General features: G+C 37.9%; 1 protein-coding gene across 4 annotated transcripts in view; it reads left to right on the top strand.

Annotated features, from left to right (window-relative positions):
• The window catches only part of LOC122787161 (tyrosine-protein kinase ZAP-70), a 730437-nt gene that overhangs the window by 377503 nt on the left and 325842 nt on the right, over nucleotides 1-27092 (top strand). For 3 of the 4 annotated variants that reach the window (XM_044053737.1, XM_044053739.1, XM_044053740.1), the window contains 2 exons: nucleotides 14546-14684; nucleotides 17125-17206. In XM_044053737.1, coding sequence (XP_043909672.1) covers nucleotides 14546-14684; nucleotides 17125-17206 — 221 coding nt within the window. Of the gene's footprint in view, nucleotides 1-14545; nucleotides 14685-17124; nucleotides 17207-25521; nucleotides 25560-27092 lie in introns of all 4 variants that reach the window. The other variant, XM_044053738.1, reaches the window with a different exon arrangement.

Raw genomic sequence — 27092 nt, 5'->3', positions numbered from 1 at the left:
TTCAGTACACAGTCCTTCTGCCATTAGTATGTCACAACCAACAGCAAGGTATGCAACTGTTTCCAATTCTGTTTTACAAAACCTACATTTGTCTGCTTCTGCCACATGTTCAACGGACTCTGTAAATCAAAATGTAAGTAGTCCACTACCTCGGGCAACAATATTAATTTTTCATCTTTTGATTTGAATTTGCTTCTTGCCAATGAGAGGTAGTGAAGTGTGGTATATTTCCTGATGCTTATGAGGCCTCTATATTCCACTATGAGCCCCTATACATGGCCTTCCCCTACTCCAAGTCCTCCCATGACCTCAGACAATGAGTGACAGTGGAGTAGTGATGGTAGCAGTGCTAATCCTCTGAATGGTGTTTGGTAAGAAAGGATTGTATCCAACTAGAAACTTAATGACATCAATCATCACTGTGTCCCTGGTGTCCTTGTCCTCATAGATGTCATCTAAAATGGCAATGAGGTTCAGCAGATTGTGCCTGAATGATGTTGTGGCACATTTGTTGATTGATCATGAATACCACGCACATATCAGGGCCAGCCTTTGACATGTAATGGCATTGGCCATCCCTACAAGTCTGCATGACAGGGGTGCCCATTTCAGAACCAGTATGAGAACTGACTTTGTCAGCCTCAGAGGTGGATAGTGAACACACAGGCTATGCAGCCTCATATTCTTGTGTGATTGAGGTCACATATTCAGCCTCTGTTGTGTAAGCATGCCAATCCAGGATGAAGATAGGCAGCATCTCTGTGTCAGCAGACTGCAGTTCAAGTATATGTGTTTTGTAATCATCAGCTCAAACACAGATGTCAAAATCCATTTGCTGTTGTGCCCCAGCCTCTACAGGTTTCACTGTAGTTGTGTTTTGCTGGTGAGCACACAACATAAAGGCACACTGGAATGAGCATGGGTACATGTGGCAAAGCAACATACCTGTGGCATGCATACTAACAATACCCTTGCTAGATGTGCCTGTGCCCTGCATTCGCAAACTATCCTGCATTTGTAACCTATTTCTGATGCCATCCTGACATTGTTGAACACCTCCATCCATACGCAGAAAGCAGTTCTAGCTGTTGCCGTACAATGTCTATGTGCACTAGGACTATTGAGAAATCTATTGTAAGAGGAACCGACTTGGTGCATCACTCACTGCAATACATGGGTGGGGTGAGATGATACATCATTGCTGTCAAGGCCCACCCCTCTAGGTTCCTGCATTTGTCTGTACTTTATTATTAAATCATTCGAGATGGCAATAGGACTCCATCAAGACTGTATTTGTTTTGTTCTCTTGGTCATGATTTTCCTGGACAGGCTATCAACATGCAGGAATGGTTTGGGGTGTCTGATCTGTGCAGATGAGAAATGCATCTTTGTTTGAAGATAATCTTGTCATCTTGTTACATGACACTGATCTTTAGTGTGCTGTGGAGTGTTTCACTGCTGAATGTGAAGTGGTTTGGGTGAAAATCAGCACCTTCAGAGGCCATGTTCTTGTCTCTGAAAAGAGTAGTCTTTGCAGAGAAAGATGACGACATCAGTCTCAAGTGGAAGAGTTTGAGGGAGAATAGAAGGGACCGGGGGATGATGGGAGAAGCAGCTGTAGCAATAGTGTCGGAGGTACTAGAATGAGACAGGGACATGCATGTTATATCTAACTAGAAACTACTGGTTTTCTAGTCATTCCACATCCCCGTTATGGACTTTGATCAAGAATTGTGGGTAATGACCAAATTGTGAGACCATAAATAAAAGTGGTGTAAATAACATTCCTTCTCAGAGTGGCTGTGATTACTCTTAATGACAAAGTGAGGAGATCTGGAATCCATGAGAATACCAAAGTTCCTGGTTTTAAGGAATCAGATGAGGTGGATTAAACACCTAGTCAGAGTAAAGCTGGCATCCTGATCAGGTTCTAAGGGAGATCAGTAAGGCAAGGATCTGACTTACAGGAAACTCAGGAACAGACATAAGATGTGATGGATAGTGTATATCTCTTAACTTGTCAGGGAACACTGGTGGATCCCACAGGATGTTCTATTCTGCGTTGGTCATCTTGCATATTCCATTATACCCATCAAGATGGGTAGTTTAGTAAGTGGATGAAGCAATGGATGGGTTTTCAGGAATTTCATCTCATGTGGGAATCAATATTATACACAGTCAAGAAAAAAATGTAGTGAACTTAAAGACAAGTAAATCTGATTTAGATATAATAAATGCAATGACAATTGTAACAGGTGCTGTTTTGTCATATTGACTGAAAGAAGACAGACGGGGAGGTGATATGAAATGACTCTATAAAGTACCTATGTAACAGAGACTGAAATAGCTGAGAAGATTTTCCTCAAGAAAACAACTCACTTGAAGGAATAGTTATAAATATCACTTTTTGGAAAGTGGAAGTAGGAATTTAAAGGGGTACACCATTTACAATGATGCTACTTTGTTTACAACTGATAATGGCCTTTCTTATTCAAATTTTATTTAGTCCCATAATGGGGCTTGAGTTTATGAGTTAATACAACCTTGGGATATGAACACTTTTTTCTTTTATCCTCAAGTCTGAGCAATCTCTGCATTAGTATATTCAAAAAGGCTAGAGTGTGGATGCATGGGATCTTGCCTTTGCAAGAATTACATTTTACATTTATTATAAAAGTAGTAATTTTGCAATATTAATTTTAGCTTTGTGATGTTTGTTGTGATTATAGTAATTTTGCAGTGGGAGCAGCCATGATGGTGCAGTGGTTAGCATTGCCACCTCACAGTAAGAGGTTCTCCAGTTCGATCCTTGGCTGGGGTGCCTTCTGTGTGGAGTCTGCATGTCCTTCCTATGGTCGCATGGGTTTCCTCCAGTGCTCTGGTTTCCTCCCACATCCAAAAGACATGCTGTAAGTGGATTGGACACTAAACTGGCCCTAGGCATGAGTGCGTGTGTGTGTGTATGCCTTCTGTGGACGGTTGGGTGCAGGGCTGGCAACTTGACACCATAAAACTCCACTGCCAATCATGAGCAGACAGTTGATCTGCTGTGGTGACCCCTAACCGGGAAAAGGCAGAAGAAGAAGAAGTTGAGATTATAGTAACTTTAATGACTTACTATGAATCCAAATTAGAGGTATCATGTAGAAATAAGCATATTAATACTGAAATGTATGTAGTACATTCGCCACCATAACTTTGCTCTGACGTTGGGGTAAAGTTAGTCTTTTAACCATCTTTTGATCTCAGAAATGTGCTAAACAAGCTTTAGTTAAGTACCCCTCACCACTGTTAATCTCTCTTCTTACACTACAGCATTAAAAACAGTAAATGGACATCACACAATGGTATGACGAACTAAAAACAGAGCTTAAAAACATTAAACATTTTTTTTTATTTGCTTGGCTGAATGAACTGTTTAACTTTAAACACTCATATGGGTTCAGGCTTTCCATTCTTTCATCTTCCTTTATATCAGATATTAACACAAAAGATTGAAAACTGATATGTTAGCAGCGGCAGTGGTGCAATAGGTATCACACTCACCTTTAGTGAAGAAGGCTGTGGGTTCTATTCCCACACCAGTGAGATCCATTGCTAACACTGCTGTGCAGCATACAGGGGATGCTGTACTGCTCAGTGCACTGCCCTTCACATGAGACATTAAACCAAATTCCCATCAGCCCTGTGTGTGTGTGTGTGTGTGTGTGTGTGTGTGTGTGTGTGTGTGTGTGTGTGTGTGTGTGTGTGTGTGTGCAAGGGAGGTTCCTTTGCTATTTTAATGCATGGGCTGCTGGGTGGAATACTGGCGTGCTGAGTTGTGACAGCAGAGTGCTCGATTCAGAAAGTAATGAGTCACTAATAATGTGTTTCTGTATGAGCTTTACCATGTCTCTGGATCAGAATTTCTCTTCATCACACTGATTCACCAACCCACTCTGGGCAATTACTGTGGATAGAGAGGAATTCCCTGAATTACAAGGAATAATCAGTAATCTTCAAAAATTATGTATTATAAAAGATATAAAAAAATTTCATCAATATCATATTCTGACATTTTTATCTCATCTCTACTGAGAAAAGTTTAAATTCATATACTCTCTTTTCATACTGACTTCTTCAAAGTCCAGAAACCATCCGGCCCATGTGCATCTGTGTGGCTTTTCTCTCGACTCCTTCCATCACCATTATTACCTCTTTCCTTGGCTTATATTCAAAAATGTGTAAAGTAACAGAAGTGTGACATAACCATGTTTTGGTATCAAGGAAATATGTCTTGGCTTCTGAAACCATCTGTCTGAGGATAGACCTCAGAATTATGCTGGCTGCCTTATTACCATCTGAATTTGCTCTTTGTGGTCCATTTAGCTTGACATGATTATTACATGAGTTTGTATCTACTTTTATAACTATTACCATCCACTGCAGAAGAAATGAAAGAACAGTTTTTCCTTTCTCTGTTTTTATATACAAAACAAATCTCATATCTTATAAGGTTCTTGTAAAAGGTTTAACAGTTATGTAAAGCTATGTTATTTTATAACTTCTTAAAGAAAATATACTATGCTACTGGACATGGTCATACTGCTAAATGTGGGAGCCACCAGAACTACAGTGACCAGCACACAGAGGACCCTGCTAAAGACAATGACTTTAGGTCATTATTATTTGTTAATCCAGGAACCACAACCCAAAATGAAAAGAAGCCTTCATTGTTTGCACTTGTTATAGAGCATCTGTATTTCAAAAAATGATTTGTCCCAGTCCCCCTTCAGTAAAACACATCACATCGAATGACATTTGATGACCTCTATTAAACTTCCATAACATGGCTTTGATAACCAGTATTATTAATTACAACTGAACATAGTACAGTTGATTTTAATCACAGCATAAACATCTCTATAATGTTAATCAGGACAGCGTGACTTTACTCATCCTGACCCATTAAGCAGCGCCCATATCTCTACTCACTTACTTTCGTTATGAAGCAGCGTCCAACAACTCATTCATAACCATTTATTTAATTACACATGCCACCAAGTCCTTAACTTATGAAGCAGCATCCAGCAACTCACTTCATATACCATTTATTGAATTACACATCCCACCAAGTCCTTTACGTATGAAGGAGTATCCAATAACTCACTTCATATACCATTTACTGAATTATCCTACCAACCAAATAAGTTGCTTCCTTACCTCTGCTCAGTTATATTTACTACTTATGGCCACGGTGGTGAAGCAGTTAGCATTGCCGCCTCACAGCAAGAGGTTCTCTGGTTCGATCCCTTCTGTGCAGAGTCTGCATGTCCTCCCTGTGGTCATGTGGATTTCCTCCGGGTGCTCCGGTTTCCTCCCACATCCCAAAGACATGCTGTAGGTGGACTGGACACTCTAAATTGGCCCTAGGAGTGAGTGTGTGTGTGTGTGTGTGTGTGTGTGTGTGTGTGTGTGTGTGTGTGTGTGTGTGTGTGTGTGTGTGTATGTCTTCTGTGGAAGACTGGGCACTGGGCTGGCAATGTGACACTGTAAAATTCCACTGCCAATCATGAGCAGACAGATGATCCACTGTGGCAACCCCTAACCTGGAAAAAAGCCGAAAGAAGAAGCCTCTAACTGCTCACTTTCTTTTCTCAGCTTATTGAAATAAATATCCACACACCAGAGGGGGAAAAGAACAGGACAAACCTGTCCCTCTTCTCCACCCTACCCAGACTGCTAAAATAACCACACCCCACCAATCCGCTAAAAGACAGGGAGGGCGGGCAGTAAGTTCATGCCAAAATGTGATTCCTTACCCAGCTGGTCTTGCCTAAGCTCCTTAAGCATCTCCCCACTCCTTACCTCATTTCCTTCCAATCCACCCTTCTTCCATTTAACCCTTTCATCCCATCACCCTCTTACTTCTCACTAATATATTTGTCCAACCCCTACTGAAGATGTCCCTGGACAAATTGGTTTGTTGCCAAACTTCATTTGTCTCAGTCCCCTTCAATAAACCACATCACACCGAATGACATTTGACCACCTTTATTAAACTGCCATAACATGGCTTTGATAACCAGTATTATTAATTACAACTGAACATAATACAGCTGATTTTAATCACAGCATAAACATCCCTGTAATGTTAATCAGGACAGCGTGACTTTACTCATCCTGACCCAGTAAGCAGCGTCCACTTACTTTACTTATGAAGCAGCATCCAGCAACTCGCTTCATATCCATTTATTGAATTACACATCCCACCAAGTCCTTAACTTATGAAGCAGCGTCCAACAACTCACTTCATATACCATTTACTGAATTACCCCTCCAATCCAATAAGCAGTGTCCTTACCTCCGCTCACTTATATTTACTACGTATTGCCTCCAGCTGCTAACTTTCTTTTCCCAACTTATTGAAATAAACATCCACATACCAGAGAGGGAACAGAAGAGGACAAACCTGTCCCTCTTCTCTGCCCACCATCCTGACCAGGCTGTTCCCCCTCACTCTTACCAAAATTTCCAACAACCTAACCACAAAGGCAGACATCATTCAGTGTGCCCATCCGCTATAGACCATACTGGATCCCCGTCAACCAAAACCCTGTCATATTATTAGCAAAAACACCAGTTGACTAAAATGTTAAACTAATCTAATAATCCTTCCTGCCATCCAAGCCACCAACCCAAACCCCCAAATTATACTCCCCAACCCAACACCTCCGGTCACAGCTGTAACAAATGCAAATCCCAATGAACCCCTTTCTCCTACTTAGAAATGCTCTGTCCATCCCTTCACTTAATCATAAAGGGAACCCTATCACATACATCCTTCTGACTATCTTCCCCCTAGGTGCCACATCCTATCAAAGTAGCACAGGCCACTGAGCAGCCCTACTGCTTAACCTTTCCACAAAACGGTCAACCCAACTACCATGTCCCCAAAAATCCAATACATAATAACCACACCAAGACTCCACCCCACCTGTAGACAATTCCAAACTCCCCCTAAATAACCCCATCTACCCCCTCTACTCTGCCCTTAACTCAGCCTCGTCCCTCAGTGATCTGTAAAAGAAAAGAAACTATTAATGCACAGCTATAAACCAAAATCTTAACATTGAGGGCTATCAAGAGGACCCACCACCATATTCCCCCATCAACTCTTTCCAATGTAAGAGTGAGTTAGGGCTCCCCTTCTATCCCCCTTTATTTTTTTGTTTATATATAGCCTGCTTAACCTTCCCAGTTAAAGCTGTTAATATGCCATAATAAGCCATTAGTATGTGTACCACATTCTGCTCATCTGCTCCTCCTTAGCTTGCAAGCAATGACCCAAGTGAAAAGCTCTCGAAACACACATACCTCTTGACCTCCTAGCCCAGGTAATGTGGACAAAGCCCATACTTCTCAACCTCTTAGAGCAATAAGTGTTCACAAGCCATAAATAAAAGAGGGGCCATGGTATCCTCTGAATAGTATAAAGTGAGAAACTAAAATGTCTGTCATTATTTTCTAATGTCAGTCTTTAATACTTTGCCACCAATTGCCAAAAACCAGAACTCTATGAAAAACAAAACCCAAATATGAGGCAAAATCTGAACATTCTATGAAAATCTATACAGTTGAAAGGCATGACAACACCTCAATATAAGGACAGCTTTCAAGCCCCCCCCCCACTTGTTTACCCACCTTTTCCTTCCACTTGCTCTTTTTAATATTGCAGTTTCTTAGGGGGTATGAAAGCTGAAACACAAATGGCAGAAAATACTTTCTGAATGCAACTCTCCCTGATTTGCCCCAAGCCCACCATGTTATGTAATCGGCCCAAAACATCGAGCAGAAACCCCAGAGATGCTGCAGCCATGTCCAGTTGAATGGTACGTAACCCCAACTGTTACCCTACTGATGCATCTGGTGCACCAACTGAATTACACATGCACAGAAAAGAAAAAAAAATCTGTGCTGTCCTTCACTCCTTGTATCACATGTATCCTTTAATGCAATGCACCCATATCTGGGCAAAGCCAGAAGAACTGGAGAGGGAGTGGCAAAAACCCAAATAGGGGACAGCATGAAAATATTGCTCCCCCAAACCTTGAACGCCGGTAGAATAACAGAAGTGCACTTGAGTAACCCACAAACGTGACCTCAACCTGGTCTGTGACATAAATAGGACTTATTAGCAGGACAGATTTGTGTCACAGAGACTCCCCCATCTGTGAAATAGCTTGGCTCTCCACGTTGAAGCACCTTGTTATCCCCTTTCCAAGCACAAACTGGTTAACTGGCTGGGAAACAGAAAATGCACCCTTGGGATTCCAACTGTGTCCCTGCTGGACTGGCTTGCCTTATACATAATCAGATAACCACTGCGGCTGTAAAGAGCGATAGCAAATAACATAAAACTACACATACAAATATTTCGGGCATGGGCCCTAATGCTTTTAGCCTGTCGATATATCAAAAGGGGTTATTCCCATAACAAGAAACCAGGTGGGTTTGCAGTGTATCTCAGCTAGTGTTTAGCTGGGCAATGGAAAGCCACCATAACCCTCCCCCAGTGGACGTTGATGCTGGTCCACACATGCACCCTTGACAGGCAGTCTTCCTGGGCACACACTCTCCACCCTCCCTTGACAAAACTCTAAACTTTCAAATGTACTAAATATTCTCATCCCCAAATCCCTAGTCCAAATGCCTTTAGTCTTTTTAACATCAGGTATGGAGGCACTACATTACTCTGTGCCTTTTTTTTTTTAACCACATCTTTATTGCTGTTAAAGAAAAACATTTGGTCTCTTTGCAATGACAGGCTATGTACAGAAAGTAAAAAAAAAATGCAGTCTCAAAGGAAATATAAAATTTCTATTCTTGACGAGTTCTACTTTCTTGGAAAGTATTTTAAATGGTTATATTTTTCCCAAAAGGCATGATGTAAAACAGACACATGTATGCATGTGCACACACACACACACACACACACACACACACACACACACACACACACACACACACACACACACACACACACACTGATAGCATTATGAAACTTATCCTTTTTGCTCCAAGCTAGCTCATTCATAGCATTAGTATTCTGTGAACTAGAATATCCACCAAGGTAACCAGCCTTGTGAGACATTTCTTTAATTACACTAAGTGAAAAGGAAACCCTGCACACTGGGCTGCGAGTGTCTCAGTTCGGTCTAACTTTTTTTTTCTGAACTGGCTTCTCTGGCGCCTCGCTGCCACTCCCATATGGTGCAAAACATGTCCTATCACCTCAAAGAACCATTCCAACATCAGCATCGCTGTTCACTGCTATAACCCCCCACCATCCCATAAAACACATGTAAATGAAGTCTTAAAACTCAATTCCAAGTCTTCACCAGTGCCCATGACAGCACCCAAAATGCTAAAAAGCCTCTCCAGCAAAGGCAAATCCAAACCGCCATCTTTACCATGGCAAAATCCAACCCCATGCCACACCTCTCAACCTCTGAGATCAAGAAATCTGTCCCCAAGTTGTACCAACACAATAAATACTCAGTTGAAGAAAGTTATAGTATGTACAAACAACACCATAGTAAATGTACAATGAAGCCAGCTACCTACACAGAAGCTATCAGAAACTGAATGAGCAAATAGTATTTACAAATCACGGAACACGTCAACATGCTGCTAACTGAAACTGCTCTTATTAAATGCATAACCACCCAAATTCAAGGTGCTTAACTATTTCTTATGACTATATAACAGCTGTTACCAACTGAACTGTTATATGACCCTAACCCACCAAAGACAGGACTATAGCTATCAACCAATCAGGGTCAAATTCAACAGCATCAGGTACAAATCAAGATATATATATATATATATATATATATATTTATATATATATATATATATATGTATATATATATATATATATATATATATATATATATTTAATATTTAATCAGGGACACTTTTAAAATATCAGTGCTATTAACTTGAGAAAGTGACAGAATCAGAGCGTATACAATAACATACATTTCTGAAGTAAAGGAAGTCTATAACTCCTAATTGCTATTATTCATTGTGTAATTCACCACCCTTCCTCCAAAAGCCACTGATTTTAGTAGGGATTAAGAGGGACAAAGCTAAAATTTGAATCAAATTAGGGACATCCCTGAAAATCAGGGACAGTTGAGAGGTATGGTGCCACAGAACCACGAGTGACTCCACACATGCATAAAAGCCACCATCACTCACAGGCCCCAGACATCGAGTACAGAGCGGACACATTACCTCTCAACAATGTGTCCAAGACAGCAAAGTCAGTGTTAGATCTCAAACACCCTAAATCCATGTATGCCCCAGACCCCAGAAGAAGCCAGAAAGAAGCCAGTAAGCTAAAAGGCATGAGCGGAGGACAGCCCCACAGAAAAGTGCCTTGCCCCACCCAAAAGCGAGATCCCAATGAACAAGTCACCTACTCCCCCTCTCTCCAGCTGCATTAGAGGAACCAGACCGTTTTACCCCTTTTCTTATTTTTTAATTCTGTTCACAATTCAAGAAGACGTATAACCGCCACACAACACAACGGGAAAGTCACTGGTTCTAAAATAGAATGGCATAAACATTCTGAAAGTAATGATCAAAGCGCTTATCCAAATGCACAATCACATTTTACAAAGAACTCACATTAGCAGGAGTACATACTTTCCTTCTTCGGCTAGCAAAAGCTTTTTATCTAACACACCTTTACAGAGGCATTCAAACCATTCTAGTAATAACTGAGAAAGCGTAGCCTCTTAGTTTCCATCCTCTTCAAGCAAGGTAACCCCGCCCCCGTGTATCATGTGGTAAATTCCACTCACTGAACTTTCGGAAAACAGAATGGCATAAATAAATACTTAGTTTAGTCTTTGAAGTTAACTTATGTGCCTGCAAACTTATGTGGTGTTGTCTAAGGACATAGCTGAAAAATGTCAATCAATAACTCATGGGGATCAGCTCCAACACACTGACCAGCATTACGAAATTCACTCCATGTAAACCTACCAAATCACTTTCAGCACAGCATCATCAGACTCCCCCAAACGAGCTTAAATGGGAAGCACAATGTAACGTGCCCACTCCTCAACCAAATCATCCCATGCAACTTTAAGGGATAACAACCTGACACAAATCAAGCAGTGACTTAAAACCACATCAGCAAGCCCCACCGTCATCCTGTAAAACACTACATGGTGAGGCAGACTAACACAGCAACTAAGACATCTGCAACTAACTCCTGAATTACTCCTGTGATTGAGCTACCCCCTCGGAAACCAGTTACTGCAGCACTAGAGTAGTGAAATCTGCATTATCACGAATTTCCTACACGGCACCACTGCAATGTTGAAATGGCCCCGTTTTCTTGGTTTTTTATTATTATTAATGCAATGTGCTGGAAACCACCATGCCATGCAAACAGAGTAAAAGAATGAGGCAACACGCAGACTGAAGTGAAATTCTGGACTTTCACCGAAAACTTTCACTTTTGAGAGATATGCTCTGGCCCAAGCTCCATCAACTACACCAATCAAGCAGGCTCCCTTAAACCTAGACCTATAAGCATGAAATGCCTAAACTCCCTCCTGACAAAAAAAAAATATATTATTAACTATACTCACCTCCACACCTGCTTCTTACTATTAAACCATGGCCTACCTGTCACCAATGTACTTACAGGTCGTCTCGGACGTAAACCTGCTATCTAGCAAGTTCACGCCAAAATCTGATTCCTTACCCAGCTGGTATTGCCTAAGCCCATTAAGCCCCTCCCCACCCCTTACCTCATTTCCTCCCAATCCACCCTCCTTCCATTTAACACTTTCATCCCCCCACCTTCTTACCTCTCACTGATATATTTGCCTAACCCCTACTGAAGATGCCCCTGGACAAATTGGTTTGTTGCTAAACTTCATTTGGTCTGGTCTTGTTTTATGCATTTTAGGATTGTTCCCTGCCCCCTATACAGAGCAATTTACAAGATTCAAAAGGTAACGCAGCGTGATGATATTTTATATTGTTATTTAATTCCTCTATACTTTACAGTTGCACAGACAGTTAAACTCCAATTCTTTGACATCTGAACTTTCAGAAGCAGTATATCACAGGACCAACCACTGTGCCTACACAAACTGTACACCCCCGTGATAGGACCAACCGCTGTGCCTACACAAACTGTACACCCCCGTGATAGGACCAACCACTGTGCCTACACAAACTGTACACCCCCGCGTGCGGACGCTGTTTGAGCTTCTTCTTTCTGTCATTCACTCACTCATCTACAATCACAGAAACAACAAACTGCATGTTCACTGACTGAATGCCATATTCCCTAAATGCCAAGTCAAGTACGTTTACCTTGCCAGCCTTGGATTTAGTAACAGTATGTATGTTTATTAAAAAAAAATCAAACACACACAACACACACACACACACACACACACACACACACACACACACACACACACACACACACACACACACACACACACACACACACACACTATGCAGGGATGTTTCTCCCCCTAACCACCAATTATTTCTCAACCATCCATCTGCATTGATCTTGTGCTTAATCAGGTTATGCATTTTACTAATGTGGCTGAGTGTCAAATAAATAAATTGCTGCTATAACAAATTAAAAAAAGACCATAGTTAATCAAACAGAAGTTTATCAGTGCAAATGATCAGAATGAGTAAATGTTATTGGTATGGTTCTCACCACAGATTACCAAATATTGCTGAGACCAGAGCATTAAAAGCCCATACAGCTGAGAACCAGTCCCACTTGCCTCTAACCTCTGACTTTCCTGTTAGTGGGTGGGTTTCTAAGCCTGCTAATAAATTACAAACTGGTCCTAAAATGGGGAGCATCATCCCTAACAGCCACTGAAGGCAGCTGCTGCACAGGTTAAGGCTGTGAGCTTTAGTTCCTGTGGTACATGGTTTTAATTCCCTCAGCCCTCACTCAGTTGCTTCCTGACACTTAACCAGGCATGGCTTCCAGGTCACCCCTGAAAAGGGACTTTGTGTCTAATGGGCCTACCTGGTTAACAAATAGAATTATTAAATAGATATTTCAACTTTTTCTTTGAATATTGCATGTGTAGTGAAATCACATTTGAAACAGTAGATGCCTTATTAGCATATTCACTTTTAATCCAGTATAGAAAAGAGTTGCATTCCTCTAATTCATATATCATAATTCAGAATGAACAGCAACAAAAAAAAAAACAAAAAAAAAACAAAAACAAACAAGCAAATAATAAAAATGAATGAATGAATGCATAAATAAATAAATAACTTACCCAGTTTTCTAAAATTTGCATTTTTTGTTAAATGTCCAGCAACAATTTTTATTATCTGTCTAGTCCTTTCTAGTGTTGATGTCCAGTGGTTCTACGGAAAGAACATAAGTTTACTATTGTGCGCCTTCCCGCAGGCATCTGTCTTCATGAATAACATTATAAAGTTCCATTGGATGTACTGAGTACAGCTTTTGCACTATTACAGAACAGTGGTGCAGTGCTGAAGGATGACATTAGAATCATTCTTTAGCTGCTGGGTGCTGTACTTTACAGGCAGCCTTCTCATATGTAGGCAGTATACCAGACTCTGACTGACGGTGGGAGGTTGGCCTAATGGTTAAGGCGTTTGCCTTACAGACACAAGGTGCAGGGTTTGATTCTCACATGGGGTAATTGGCTAGGCTTAAAATGTCTGACAAAGGCAGATAGCCTAGTACTGATCTGTAATCAAAAAAACAAACGGCCGGCTGTGGAGGTAGTCATATTATTTCATACCTGTAGGCTTGCCATCTTGGCCCTTGGTCAGATCTTAGTATGTATGCATGGAATGCTCACTTTTGCAATGGATAGAGATGATTGGTCTGCATTTTAAGAGAAAAACATGAATAACTGATTTATTATATTCAGGTAATGGTACTTATGAGGCATATTGCCACAGAATAAACAAGTTGTATTTGTCATCAGCAGACCAGCTCTGGCAATGAATGTAAGGAGCTGGACAGTCAAGCAGGTCACTAAGAAGTGGTTATCCAAGAACTTGATCTTGCTACATAATAATTATTCTTATCGTTTATTTGTGCTCCTTAGTAACAACTGTAACTTAATCAATAGCATATTATGAGTGTTACTGATTAGCTGTGTTTCCTGATGCTGGCAAATAAAATTTTTCTGAAATGTTGAAAATTAATGGTATCCATCAAATAGTGGAAAATATTTTCAAAAATATATTAAGAATTTAATCTTTCTTGTAAAACAATTTGATTACTATTGCTACAGAATATTGCATGAAGCTTATAGTCATTACAGGGGTGCACTCTTTTTTGCAGATCTGTTACCCTAGTGTACACAATGACTTGACTGATTTTTCTTGCTTGTCTGTTTTATCTGTAATTGTATAATTGTATATATATATTAGTACAGTGTTGAAGCATTTATTGTAGAACTGTGCATGTGACACTGTGATCTAAATGCTTTTAATTTTGCATTAGAATAAGAGAAAGAAATGAATCTGGAACATATGCCCTCTCCATGATCTATGGGAAGACGGCCTACCATTACAAGATTGACATGGATAAATCAGGCAAATATTCAATCCCTGAGGGCTCAAAGTTTGACACTCTCTGGCAGGTATAGGAGTCGTTACAAATTCTGAAACCAAAAGTTTAAGTATGTACTTATGAAGTAATAAAACAGATAAGGCTGTGTGTGCATTTTATTCAGAATCTCTGTTTGTTTTACCAGATCCAAACTACTATGAATTTTAATAGGATTGTCTTTCAATATGTACTGCTTACAGAGGCAATTACAACACTAAGAACATTCCTGTAATGACAATTGTTTTAATTTATGTAAAACTGTAAACAGACACTATTCCATCACCATAAATACTGTTTTACTGCCCTCATTTATAAGAAAATACTAGATTTTAATGATGGTGTTACAAAACACAAGTTGTAGGAGAGACAGAGAACAATGCATAGTAGCAATTAAAATTATAAAACTGTTTCTGTGATTTTCATTTGTCATAAGAGCTGAAATTATGATAATAATTTAAGAACTACCATTTGTATCAGGACTTTGCCTGTTATCTTTGAGTTACTTGAATGTGCACACTTACTAGTACTGAATAACAAAATATCATAAGCTGACCTGTTATTACCAAAATACAACTTCTTTGAGAAGAAAAGCTGCACTTTCCCCTGATATATTAGTCAACAAAGCCTTCTAGACCAACTTTTCTAGGATATTAACATCTTAGTATAATATACTTCTTATAAACAGCAACTGAATTTAAAAATTAAGTTTTAAAACATATAAAACATAACAAATGCAGCCATCAAAAGCATTTAAATATGCATGTGTGTATGTATGTATGTATATGTATGTATATGTATATATATATATATATATATATATATATATATATATATATATATATATACACACACACACACACATATATATATATTAGTAAAATCTCATAACTTATGTTTCAGTTTTAAAATTGGATTTATAGAACCTTTACTGACTAGATCTGGTGAAGTGCCTGCATGTAAATAAGATATCCATTTATATTCTGCCAATTCAGTTGATAAAACAATATCACTTTTTCTAATATTAGGATGGACACCCTATATAACTATAAACTGGAACATATGTGCACTACCATTTTCCAAATATGTACAATTAAAGCATATATCTGGTGCTGAAATATTCTTTCTTCCATTTTTCTGTTAGTTTTTCCTATATAAAATCCAGAGTAACATACGTAATTAGCTAAACATATTATTTTTTTTCTGTATCACATGTGCCAAAACATGTAAATTCGTATGTCTTGCCAGGATAATTGAAAATTATATCTTTTTATATGGACTGCATCCTTTGTCCTGACTTATAACCTCTTACTGTTATGAAGTTTGAATGCAAGTGTTGGACTATCTCCCCGTATCTCCTTTAAAATCCATCAGAAGAAATAAGAACTAATCAATTTCTTTTAATAATATCCATGATCATCTGTGGTGTCCTTCTGGTATATTTCATAATATAGCATGTATTAACTTATTTAACTGAAAACATTTTGCATAATATATATACCATTAATACACACACACACACACACACATGCACACGCACACACATTATGCACATACTTTGAAGTGGGTAGATTAGGGAACAACATTTGAATAAAGTCTGACTGCATTTTAATATTTTATCATTTACTTAAGTTTAATAAAGTGAACTAATAACCTAGATCATATTAATTAAAAAAAAGCACCAGACTGTTATTAAAATTTAATTTCTTATGCAAATAATCATTAATCCCTGTGATGTGTAATTCCAAAATGTTCCGCAAATACATAGACTGTACTTGACATTCATTAGCCCAGAACAAGTTAATAATCTTGTACCAGACCATCATCCCATATCTACTGTCCTGCAAGCAGGTAGGGACAGGACAGCATCATAAGCTAAGAACATTTACCCTTAGGAACTGTGACAAGATGACACTATTCACTTCTGTCCTGAATATTACCTTAGCAAGTAAAATAAGTGGACAGGAGGAAGTTAGGTGTGAATCCAGATGTCCATCTAGAATAGATTAAGACTGGATACAACAGTATGTTTACAAAATATCATGACTACTACATCTAAAAATTATAATAATAATAATAATTGAGCCAAAGTTAACACATTTCCATCAGCTCAACTCCCAGAGATAGCAGGCCAAGATAGTAATAATTTTTAATAATTTTAAGACACCAGCTCACATACTCATTCATTAAATGCAGTAATACAGAACTTTGTGTATATTGTTTAGTGTAGTACTAATCTTGTCTTATATTTCAGGCAAAGATGTAAAATGTCTAGAGTTTTTTTTGAGACTATAATTAATACTAAGTGCAGACATGTAGAAATCTTGACTTTTACATCTACATATCCATTTATGCTCCTACCATGCTAACACTAGAGCTGTTGTAATTATGAAACTGTAGTTCCCAATGTGCTATATTTTCATTTAATAAACTATGTAGCAAGTAAATGTCTGCTTCTTCTTTTTTTTCTCAAGCTTGTTGAGTATTTGAAAATCAAATCGGATGGAGTGATGTACATTTTACGAGAAGCATGTCCCAGTCCAGGAGTTTCATATGGTATTCTAATCTGAGTTACATTTTATTCTTTTTACTTTCTCATAACCTTTTCTACAGTAACATTGGAGGATAATATATGATTTCCCATCAAATGTACATGCATTGTTATTGGGGGCGTGTGTAAGTATACTTACGTGTGTGTGTGTGTATGTCTGTGACTATGTGGTGTATATGTCATTTTAGTTATATGCTTTGCCCAGGTTATGAAGACTATATCTCCTGATTTATATGTACATACTTTTATTTATGTGAAGGTAGATTTGTTTGGTGGTAAGTGAAGTATAGTGTATATGGAGAAATTCTTGCTAAGGTAGAGAATCTGTGGTATATTGATTTACATAATATGATTATATAGTTTATTTTAATAAAATATTCATATGAGATATCTATTATATATAAAAGTATGAAACATTATCAGAGATTCATGACACATTAGTCAATGAATCTTCCAAATACTAGGAATCCCAGCAAAGAGAAATATCACACTCTAAAAACTAACATTTCCTTAGAAAGTTTATGCTTCTTTGGGAGCTTTGGTGGGGGTATCTCACCACTCAAAATGTTTTTACTATAGAGTTCACACACCCCAACCCATTTCAAATGAAATTTATGTTTCAAAGATTCAGGTATATACAGGTGTGTATATGCACTTACACAAGTACACTCATACATATTATATGTATATTGACTTATTGAAAGTATATAAACACAGTTGGTCAGTGCTGACATTTCAAAATCATGATACTGAAGAATTTTTGGGCAAAGTCTTTCTAAAAGAATTTTTCCCATGTTTGACTCAGCTATGTTTTTTAGGCTGTTTTACCTCATAACATGAGTTATTCTTATTTGCACTATACAAAACATCAGTTATAGACTTTATCTCTAGCTTCATAACGTATGAATTTGCAAAACGTATGAACTTGAAATGTTTATTGTAAGTCTTTTTTGAGCCCACTGTTACCTGTTAACTTTTGATTTCAACATGGATATAAGTAATTTATAAGTGGATGTCATCCGTCCTTGTAACATTACCAGTTTTGGTTCAGATAAACATGTCACCTGAGGAGTAATTCTGTAGTTTGGTGATTGCACCCTTGCCAGCTCTTATATAAACATTACTGATATGAAAATAATAGTCGTGGAATCCTTCTCATCATTTGAAACATGGCTGAATTACTCACAGATATATCTCAATCCCCAAAAAAATCCAAGTTATTTCTTTTCACTCCTAAACATTGTGAAATTTACAAATCTTCCTTCACTGTTACCTCCTCTAACAACAGACATACTGAATTTGTTCTGCATCCAAAAACTGCTTAGAGTCCACACAGGTGCCATGCAGTTTGATTATTAGTTATAAAACATAAAAGGAAGATAAACAGAAACTAAGTTCTCTTCATAGAATCAAAACATTCCTAACAGATTACTCCAGGAAGCTCAATGTCTCAATCTTTCTCCTCCTATCCACTCACCTGTATGGAACACCTGTTTTTTTTACCAACCTTCAACCAAGTCAACCTAACAAACTGCAACAAAGCTATAACAAAGTAGCAAGAATTGTCACCAACCGCCCCTGTCAAACACACCACTTCCAAGCACTCAAACAACTGCAATGGTTTGAACTGCCGTACCACATTATGTATTCCCAAACTCATCACCAACCACATACTCGTTAGCAAACCCAACACCTGCCCATCTCTTACCATTCTCATTCAGCCTTGTATCCCAACCCGTGTACTACGCTCTAACACCAGACTATTATTTGCACTATCAAAATCTAATAATTCTGCTGGAGACTCTACATTACGCATATATCGCCACATTCTGGTGCACTTTTCTCCTCTCAATAAGGCAGGAACTCTCCGTAAGCTCCTTTTAAAAATGTCACAAGTCTGAGTTAATAAAGTCATGGCTCCGCACTTGAAATTCACGAGCACAGTCCCTCAGTTAATATTAGCATTTCACTTAACACACTTTTCAAACCTCAGTATTTCTCTATCGTCTGAATTCTCTGCTTCCTCCTCTCTCTCTCCTTCTTGCTTACCTCCCCACTCACCTTATCAATTCATATTATCAGTTTCACTATGCCATTATGTTTTGTCATCCACAAATCAACACTGCTTCATTTTTTTACCACTGTTTTGCCTTTATCTCTTACAGTATTGTATCTTCATAGTTTATTTTTTAAATAATTTACTCTCATTTCTATCTCCCTAACTTTCACCTTCTGCTTTTTATGAACAGCAATGTTTTCAGCAACTACAGTTCTTGATCTCATTGTCTGTCACAATATTGTCTGTAGTTGTAATTTTGTATTATTTATGTCCTTAAATGTAATGGTTTCCAAATATTTTTCCCTCACTTCTAATTGGTGAAACATCATGTATTCCATTTTTGTATATAACTCTCATCTTCCAAAAATTCTGTTGTACATGGGGAGCTTTTCTCCTTGGTCCTCCTCTGACTATTGATTACTGTATCCAGTCAGACGTTTCCAGTAAACAAAAGCAATAAACAATTAAATATCATATAAGCTTTGTTTCCACAGTCTCACCTTTTCATCATCTTCAACTTTTCCTTTAAGGTATATAAAGCCCTATTTTCCAGGTCATTAGAGGAAGTCTGTTAAAGCACAGGTTGAATTGTTTATTTTTGTGAATCTTTTGTAGTTTTCACTAATAAAATAAGATCCATTAAAAAACATTAGTTTTTTTGAAATGCCAAATAAGCTGAAACTTTATTAATTTGTATGCAACTATTAAAAATCTGAGACAGAGTTCATGGCATATGCCCCATCTGTTTACAATAAACATCCATCAAAAATGGAATCGTTTTTTTCATGGAACAGGCCAGCATGGTCTATGAACAGTGTAAACCATGGATTCATATGGTCATAAAGGGGCATTCATTTACTGTTTCCATTACATTTACTACTCATATTTAACTTCATTCCCATATCCCTTGCCATAGCAGTCCTGAGACCTAATTAAGCCTTTTATTTTGGATATTACAAGATAAGTTGATTCAACACTGTTTGTATTAGAAAATGAACCTGCACAAAAAAGGCTATGACTCTAGCCCTGCCCCTCCAACAATACCCACCTATGGCTAACAGATAAGGCTAGTATTCCAGAATGGTAAGACAAACACTATGTCAGTTACTTAGGGCAGACTTTGAAGTTATATTCTTGCACTTGTGATAGAAAATTTTCTTTTGCGGCACTCCAGTATTTAGATTGTCAGTGTGCAGTGATTCCTTATGCATAACATGCAACAACATGCAGGTATGCCTAAGTCTGATAGCTATATTTGGAACATATAACTTAGTGTTCACACGTGATGCTTGCCTGTTCTGTAAACAATGTTGCTTGTTACGTTGCTGCTCACTGATGTACTTGTGGTGAGACTTTTGCAGAAGCAATTTCCTTCAATGGACAATGGGCAGCAAGTTATCTTCATTTAGGTTCTGCAAGATACGCTATGCATCCGACTTTCAAGACAGCAGTAAATGCAAAATAATGGATCGATTTTTAGTCGGGTCACACAACTCAGATGGGAAAACAGATTAAGAAACTTGATCTCTGTACTGACTGGTGTAGGGTGCAGAATTCAGCCAACTTTATTTAAGAGTGGTGTTCATGACAATGCCTGTAACAACACATGCAAATCACGGTTCTGTATTTAGGGTCCTTGGTGTACAGATATATAATGTACAAGATGTTGTCGGTTGTTGCAGGCCATGTGACATGCAATATTGACATACGGTATTACACAGGACGTTTGATAGAGACTAACAAATAGTATGTAGTGGAGATGTTCTCACCATGTTGTTCTGCATAGTAGTCCACTCAGTTGTGCACCTTGTATTCTATGCATTGGTACTGGGGGTCTGCTTGGATACCCTTTATGGCACAGTTATAAAATGCCTTTTTGGCACAAATGGGGTGATATCTTGATGTGTTGCAGGACTATATGTGTTGTTTGGTTTTTGGGCAAATGTGCATCACTGTGGCACTGTTTCATGGACAAGGATAACTCTGTAAGCATTGATAAGTTAGCCCATAAGTGTCATCCTGAATATCAGTTACCCTGTCAGAGTCACTCACCCATTCCATGAGTCCAAATCATGGTTTGCACTCTCATTAAACAAAAGGACTGTAGTCACCACTTTCACATCCTATAGGAAGTAAAATATGAATGTATAAAGGAAAAACAAGCAAGGACTGAACTGTCTAAAATTTATTAAACACATCACAGCAAAAATAAAAAAGCAAAGCTTTCAAGTATAAATAACTCTTTCTCAATGCTAAAATAATATAGTACTGTTAACATTCAGTTGATACACACACACACACACACACACACACACACACAAGCAAGCATTTCAATTAAATCACATGATCTAAAAAACAATCAACTCAATTAACTCATTACTGCCCAGTATACTTTTCATTCATAAAAATTCCCTTCTAAATTCTAAAACAGGTTTAATATTAGCCTTTATATTAAGTCCATGTGATTTATTATTCCTTTGGTAAAATATGAATGTATACCACTTTCTGGCGTTTTACACTAATGGGTACTGTAACCACAGTCAGTCTGCTATATCCATTCTATTTGTGTAGATTATTTATATTAGTACAACTGCAGGACACGTGATGTTAACTATTTTTCCATTGCGGCAACATAGGTAACGGCTGTTTCTTGTGTGGTGTACATTAGATGGTAATTCATACACTAACTTCCTGTCCCTCCAACATGTAGTATGTATGGGCCAAAATAAGCTATGTATGCTGACCACGCATAAAGCTTTCTATTTATCTCTTTTGGGGCATTGTTTATCCAGACATGTCTGTCTCTGTTGTACCACAGTGGAATGACCTCTTATCCAGAAGGAACTGCGCCAGTGTGACAGAAAAAAGCTAATTACCAAAATTAATATGACTGTATCTTCCCTAGAGACCCTTTATAAGATCATTGAAGACACCATGTGCTAAAATCATATTCTGAGGTTACTTCTTCACATCCAGTGTACATTTTGAAGTTATACATGTACAATTATGTGCATTGGTCAGTGTTCATACTTTGATGATGACCACCAATGTTTTCTAGACATAAACTGAAGAAAAGGCAACTGACCTATTTTCTCCAGCATGCACTTGAAATTGTATCTAGTACTGAATGACCAAAGTGCACTTTTGTCATGTCCAGTCCGCTCTTTGTGTACATCCCTGAAGATGCTATTGCATCATACAGCTAAGGTGGAAAAACAGATTGATTAAATCAATGTCTTAACTTTCTGATGTCTTTACATTTACTGCACCAGCTGATTGTACTTCTGTTGCCAACAATACTCTATGAAGACTGGAATGCTAGCCAGAGCCTTCAAATCTGGCAGGGGTGGGAAATAGAGATGCTGGTGTGACATTACTGCCAATGCTGATATTAGTGGTTGGACAACTTTCTGAGTCTGCAATGCCTGTGGAGGGCACGATTAATTCTTCAGATGTATGTGGCCTATGTTTAGTACTGGAGGCATCTGCGGCTGACTGACTCATATGGACAGATCGAGGCATTACACCACAATGGAGCATGGAGGACATGTTACTAACAAAGTCTTGCAAAACCACCCATGTGGGATGCTGTAGTCATCCACTCATTAGGATGCATGCAAGGGTTGGCTGTCCATGCCTAATGGAGTGGATCCCATTCAGAAGATAGTCTCAACGGAAAGTAGAACTTCATATGGTCAAGACCATATGATTGACTTTCCAAAAAGCTGAATGATGGAAAACAACAGAAATCTACATTTTTGCAGGGGGGGCAAGCCACCCATACCCTTACATGTTATATATATATGGACTCCACACTACAGTGTGGAAAAGGTTAAATATCCAGATCCCTAATGCACTGTGATTTACAGTGAAAAGCTTTGACATTTCAGAAAGTCGATCATATGGTCTCAGCCATATGAAGTTTGGCTTTCCATTGAGTCATTCTTCTGAATGGGATCCAATGGCAAATGCTCTTTTCAGCACAGTTGTGCACGTGACAAATTGTCCCCATCCTCATAATTAATACTTCCAGTCTCCTCTACCACATACAGGTGGAATATCGGCCTTGCTGTTGGCTCCCATATTCTGCAGCTGAGACTGCAGTAGGACACTCTCTTTCTTCTTACTGCTGTCCAGAGAGTAACTGTGTACTGCTGTCAGTAAGTGGGGAATTATCCTCAAAGCCAAAATTACATAGTTGTAATTTAGCAGGTATGCTGCATCAATCATTTTTCGTTATGTCCACGGCTCATATGCTACTGCTGCCTGAGATATGCTACTGACACATTGTGTGAATATTGGTAGTGAATCATTAGCAGTAGTGTTAATTGTGCGATGGCTCCTGGACAATGATAACATGGCTGTCAACAGTTGTACACAGCAAAACTGGTGAAGCACACATAAAAAATGAATCTTTGTATCACTAAAAACACATGCATATCTATGAAATAACATGCTGTATATTACAGCATTAGTAATATTAATAAAGGCTGCCTCACTAATAATATGAATAGACTGTGTCAAACTAGTAGTTATACTTGTGGCTGTGTTTGTGTTTGTGTTACTCAAGTGTGTTTAGTTTCAATAAATGGATCATACTCCATTTTAGTTTTACTAACATACATATGTAAAATATTTCATATTTTTTGTAACTATATGTTAAGACTCTTTAATAACTAAAGACTTATACAACCCACTGCTTGCATAGACACCCTTCCTATGTGAATAAATGCACAATATGTAAATTTCCAATGAATCGAATGTCCAATGGCATTGCACCCAAAATGGTTACAATAATGATGTGCAACAATAATGAACCATATCTCTGAATGTTATTAGATCTAACAGCAAATGGCTTACAATAACATGTTGAAAACTGACATGTGAGATATTAATTATTTATTTATGTAATAATAATACTAATACTAATAATAATAATACTAATAATAATAGTAATAATAACTAAATACATAAATGGCTTACAATAACATGTCAAAAACTGACATGTGAGATATACTTAACTGGTAAGTCCATGTGTAAATAAACATGCAGAGTTTTATACTGGATAACCAAAGAGACAAAACTGCACTCACAAATATGAAGGCACCCAGGACACCAAGATTGTTGCACACTTCTTTATTCACAATTCACAATCCACAGGTTAAGCGCTTTCATCCAATTGCTGTTGGACTTCTTCAGAACAATGAACATTACTAACTCAACCTTTTTATTCCCCTCCCTGTAAATCAATTAAACAATTAAAACTAATTGGTAGGTTAAAATTCCCTTAAACATCGGTTAAAATTGCATAGTATTGCACCAACCCCACCTATTTGTTAGACACATAAAATGCATGTTAAAATTCAGAATACTGTCTCATTCTGACAATAAAATACTAAACAGTATCAAAAAATTGTCACCAGCTTTTATTCCCATAATGGATGCTGTCCATTTAGGAAACTGACTGCCATCAGGAGTCACTTGAGTGTGCTCTGGCCATCTTCAGTGAAATATCACCAATGTGTTGTAGTGATAATTAGAATGTTGGAAAAAAATGATAAAACTTCAGCACAACCTCCTTGGGTCTGGGTTTGTGTGTTGTTGAAGTTTTATGGATATATATATATATATATATATATATATATATATATATATATATATATACACACACACACACACACACACACACACACATGTATATATATATATATATATATATGTGTGTATAGTTCTGGGATATAAGGGCTTGTCTCCATCTTGAGGATCACAGGGGTTGTTTTTGTTATTTGTTTACTTGGGAGTGTTTTGCAATTTTGAGAAATGATCACACAAGATTTTAGGTGTCTTTTTTCACCTTCTTAAATAATGAAAACTGTAACCTTGCCACTTCCCTTTATAGTGACAGAATTGCAGATACTGTCAGATCACAGGGTAAGCTCTTCAGTTATAAACTCATGATTTACAACTGAACTTTCATTGCAAGCAGATTTTAGGAAAACGTAAGTAATTTATAGACTGTGTGGGTGTGTGTGTGTGTGTGTGTGTGTGGGTGTATGTCTGTCTGTGTTTGTTAGTGTGTGTCTGTCTGTGCACACACATTTGCCTATATCTGAATACCCACACATATTTAAAATAAGTCTTAAATTATGCCACAAAAATATTTTAAACACAATTGTGTGCTTTTCTCAGAAGTGAAGCTTAGAAGCTAGTTATGTTCCCACCCTATCTTGATCCTTATGGACTAACTCTTCTTATTTGTAGGTACTGCTGCTGTGGTCCCACCACCACGTCCTATGAGTGTAAGTAGCTTTAAATTATTTTCTGTCTAGTAGCAATCTGAAATGTTATACTTGGCTGCAACATTTCTTATAATCTAATCAGGGTGGGTACATTTCTGTATTCTTAAAGATATCCTTGGCAGCAAGTTGGCATTCCTGCTTATAGCAGACACTTGTAAGTGCATACCCTTTTAACAGCCATACAGACGTCTGGCTCACCATAAAAATGTCAAAACAGAAGTTACAAATGCAATAAGACCTCATGTAGAAGGTTTTTAATTTAAGTTTCTGTCTTAAAATTTCTCCAGACGTCTTAAGATATGGAAACATATCACACTAGTACTAAGATCATTGTAAAAGTCGTATGTTTTCAGAAGTGAGGGACTGCTTCACCATAACATTTTGAAATTACATCGTGAATCATTAACTTGCTCTAAATTCTTGTTGTCAATTCTATCCCTTTGAATATTCAGTCAGAGAAACTACATTTGCAATATGTTAGTTCTGTACTTCCCAACACATCATGTCTATTTCCAAACACTTGTCATACCACTAGAGAAATTTATATGTATGTATGCTTGCATGACCACATTGTTGCAGTAATAAGACAAGTTGGTAATGCTTTCTATGAATATGTTTCTTTGAATAGCAATGACTTTTTGAGATTGTATTTTACTAAGTTCTGTCTCTTTGCAGATGATTTTGCAGGTATTCTGAAAATGGATGTACAAAAGGGTATAGATGGAATAGTCTTGGGATTTCAAGCTCTCCTAGGCTGGCAGGGAGAACACAAGATTTATTTCAAAGAAATGTAAAATTGTTGGACCTGATACAAGTAGGGCTGCAACCTAAATTAACAAAAGAGAAAAAAAAAAAAACAAAGTTAGGGTCATTGTAACTCTAGTAATGAACTACCATAAGAGACCAAAATATCAATGAAGAAGAGGCAGTGAAAAGGAAGATGATGCTGGGTTGGAGCCAGTGATATAAACTCTAAAGACAGGGAGGAAATTCTCCAATTTAACTGCATATTGCTAACACTTCAGCAGTAATAGTGTCACTGCTTTGAATCAGTGCATGTAAATGAAACAAAGACGCTTCGCATATTAGAAAGAAAGACTGCTAAGATGGAGAAAAACGCATGGAAAAGATATTGTACAAAGAAAGGCTGAACAAGCTGGGCCTAATCTCCTTAGGTGAAGAAAGGGGAGATAATTTTTGGACCACAAAATCAAAAGAGGAATTGTGAAGAAAGAGATCTCAAAAGGAAGTCCTGGAGATGGTAAAAGAGGACTGAGTCGCAGAATGAAGAAACAAGATTCGGCTTAAACATGAGTGCTATCTGAATGAGATAGTGGCGGGTAAAGGCAAGTGATTTCTGAGCAGCCAGTACAGAGTGAATCAGCTGAATCTTTTAAAATTTGTGGGATAACTAGAGAATTTGGAAGTATGTGGTATGTTATAACAGATTGAAATAAACTGCTAATATTTTCAGCAGAAAGACAAAATGCAATTAATTACCTGAGTTATGCTACTGACCTACTTTTGCAGTGT

The sequence above is a fragment of the Protopterus annectens genome, chromosome 13.part0, assembly GCF_019279795.1.
Source record: "Protopterus annectens isolate FY-2018-M chromosome 13.part0, PAN1.0, whole genome shotgun sequence".
NCBI classification, from domain to species: Eukaryota; Metazoa; Chordata; order Ceratodontiformes; family Protopteridae; genus Protopterus; species Protopterus annectens.
This window is presented reverse-complemented; position numbering and strand designations above follow the sequence as displayed.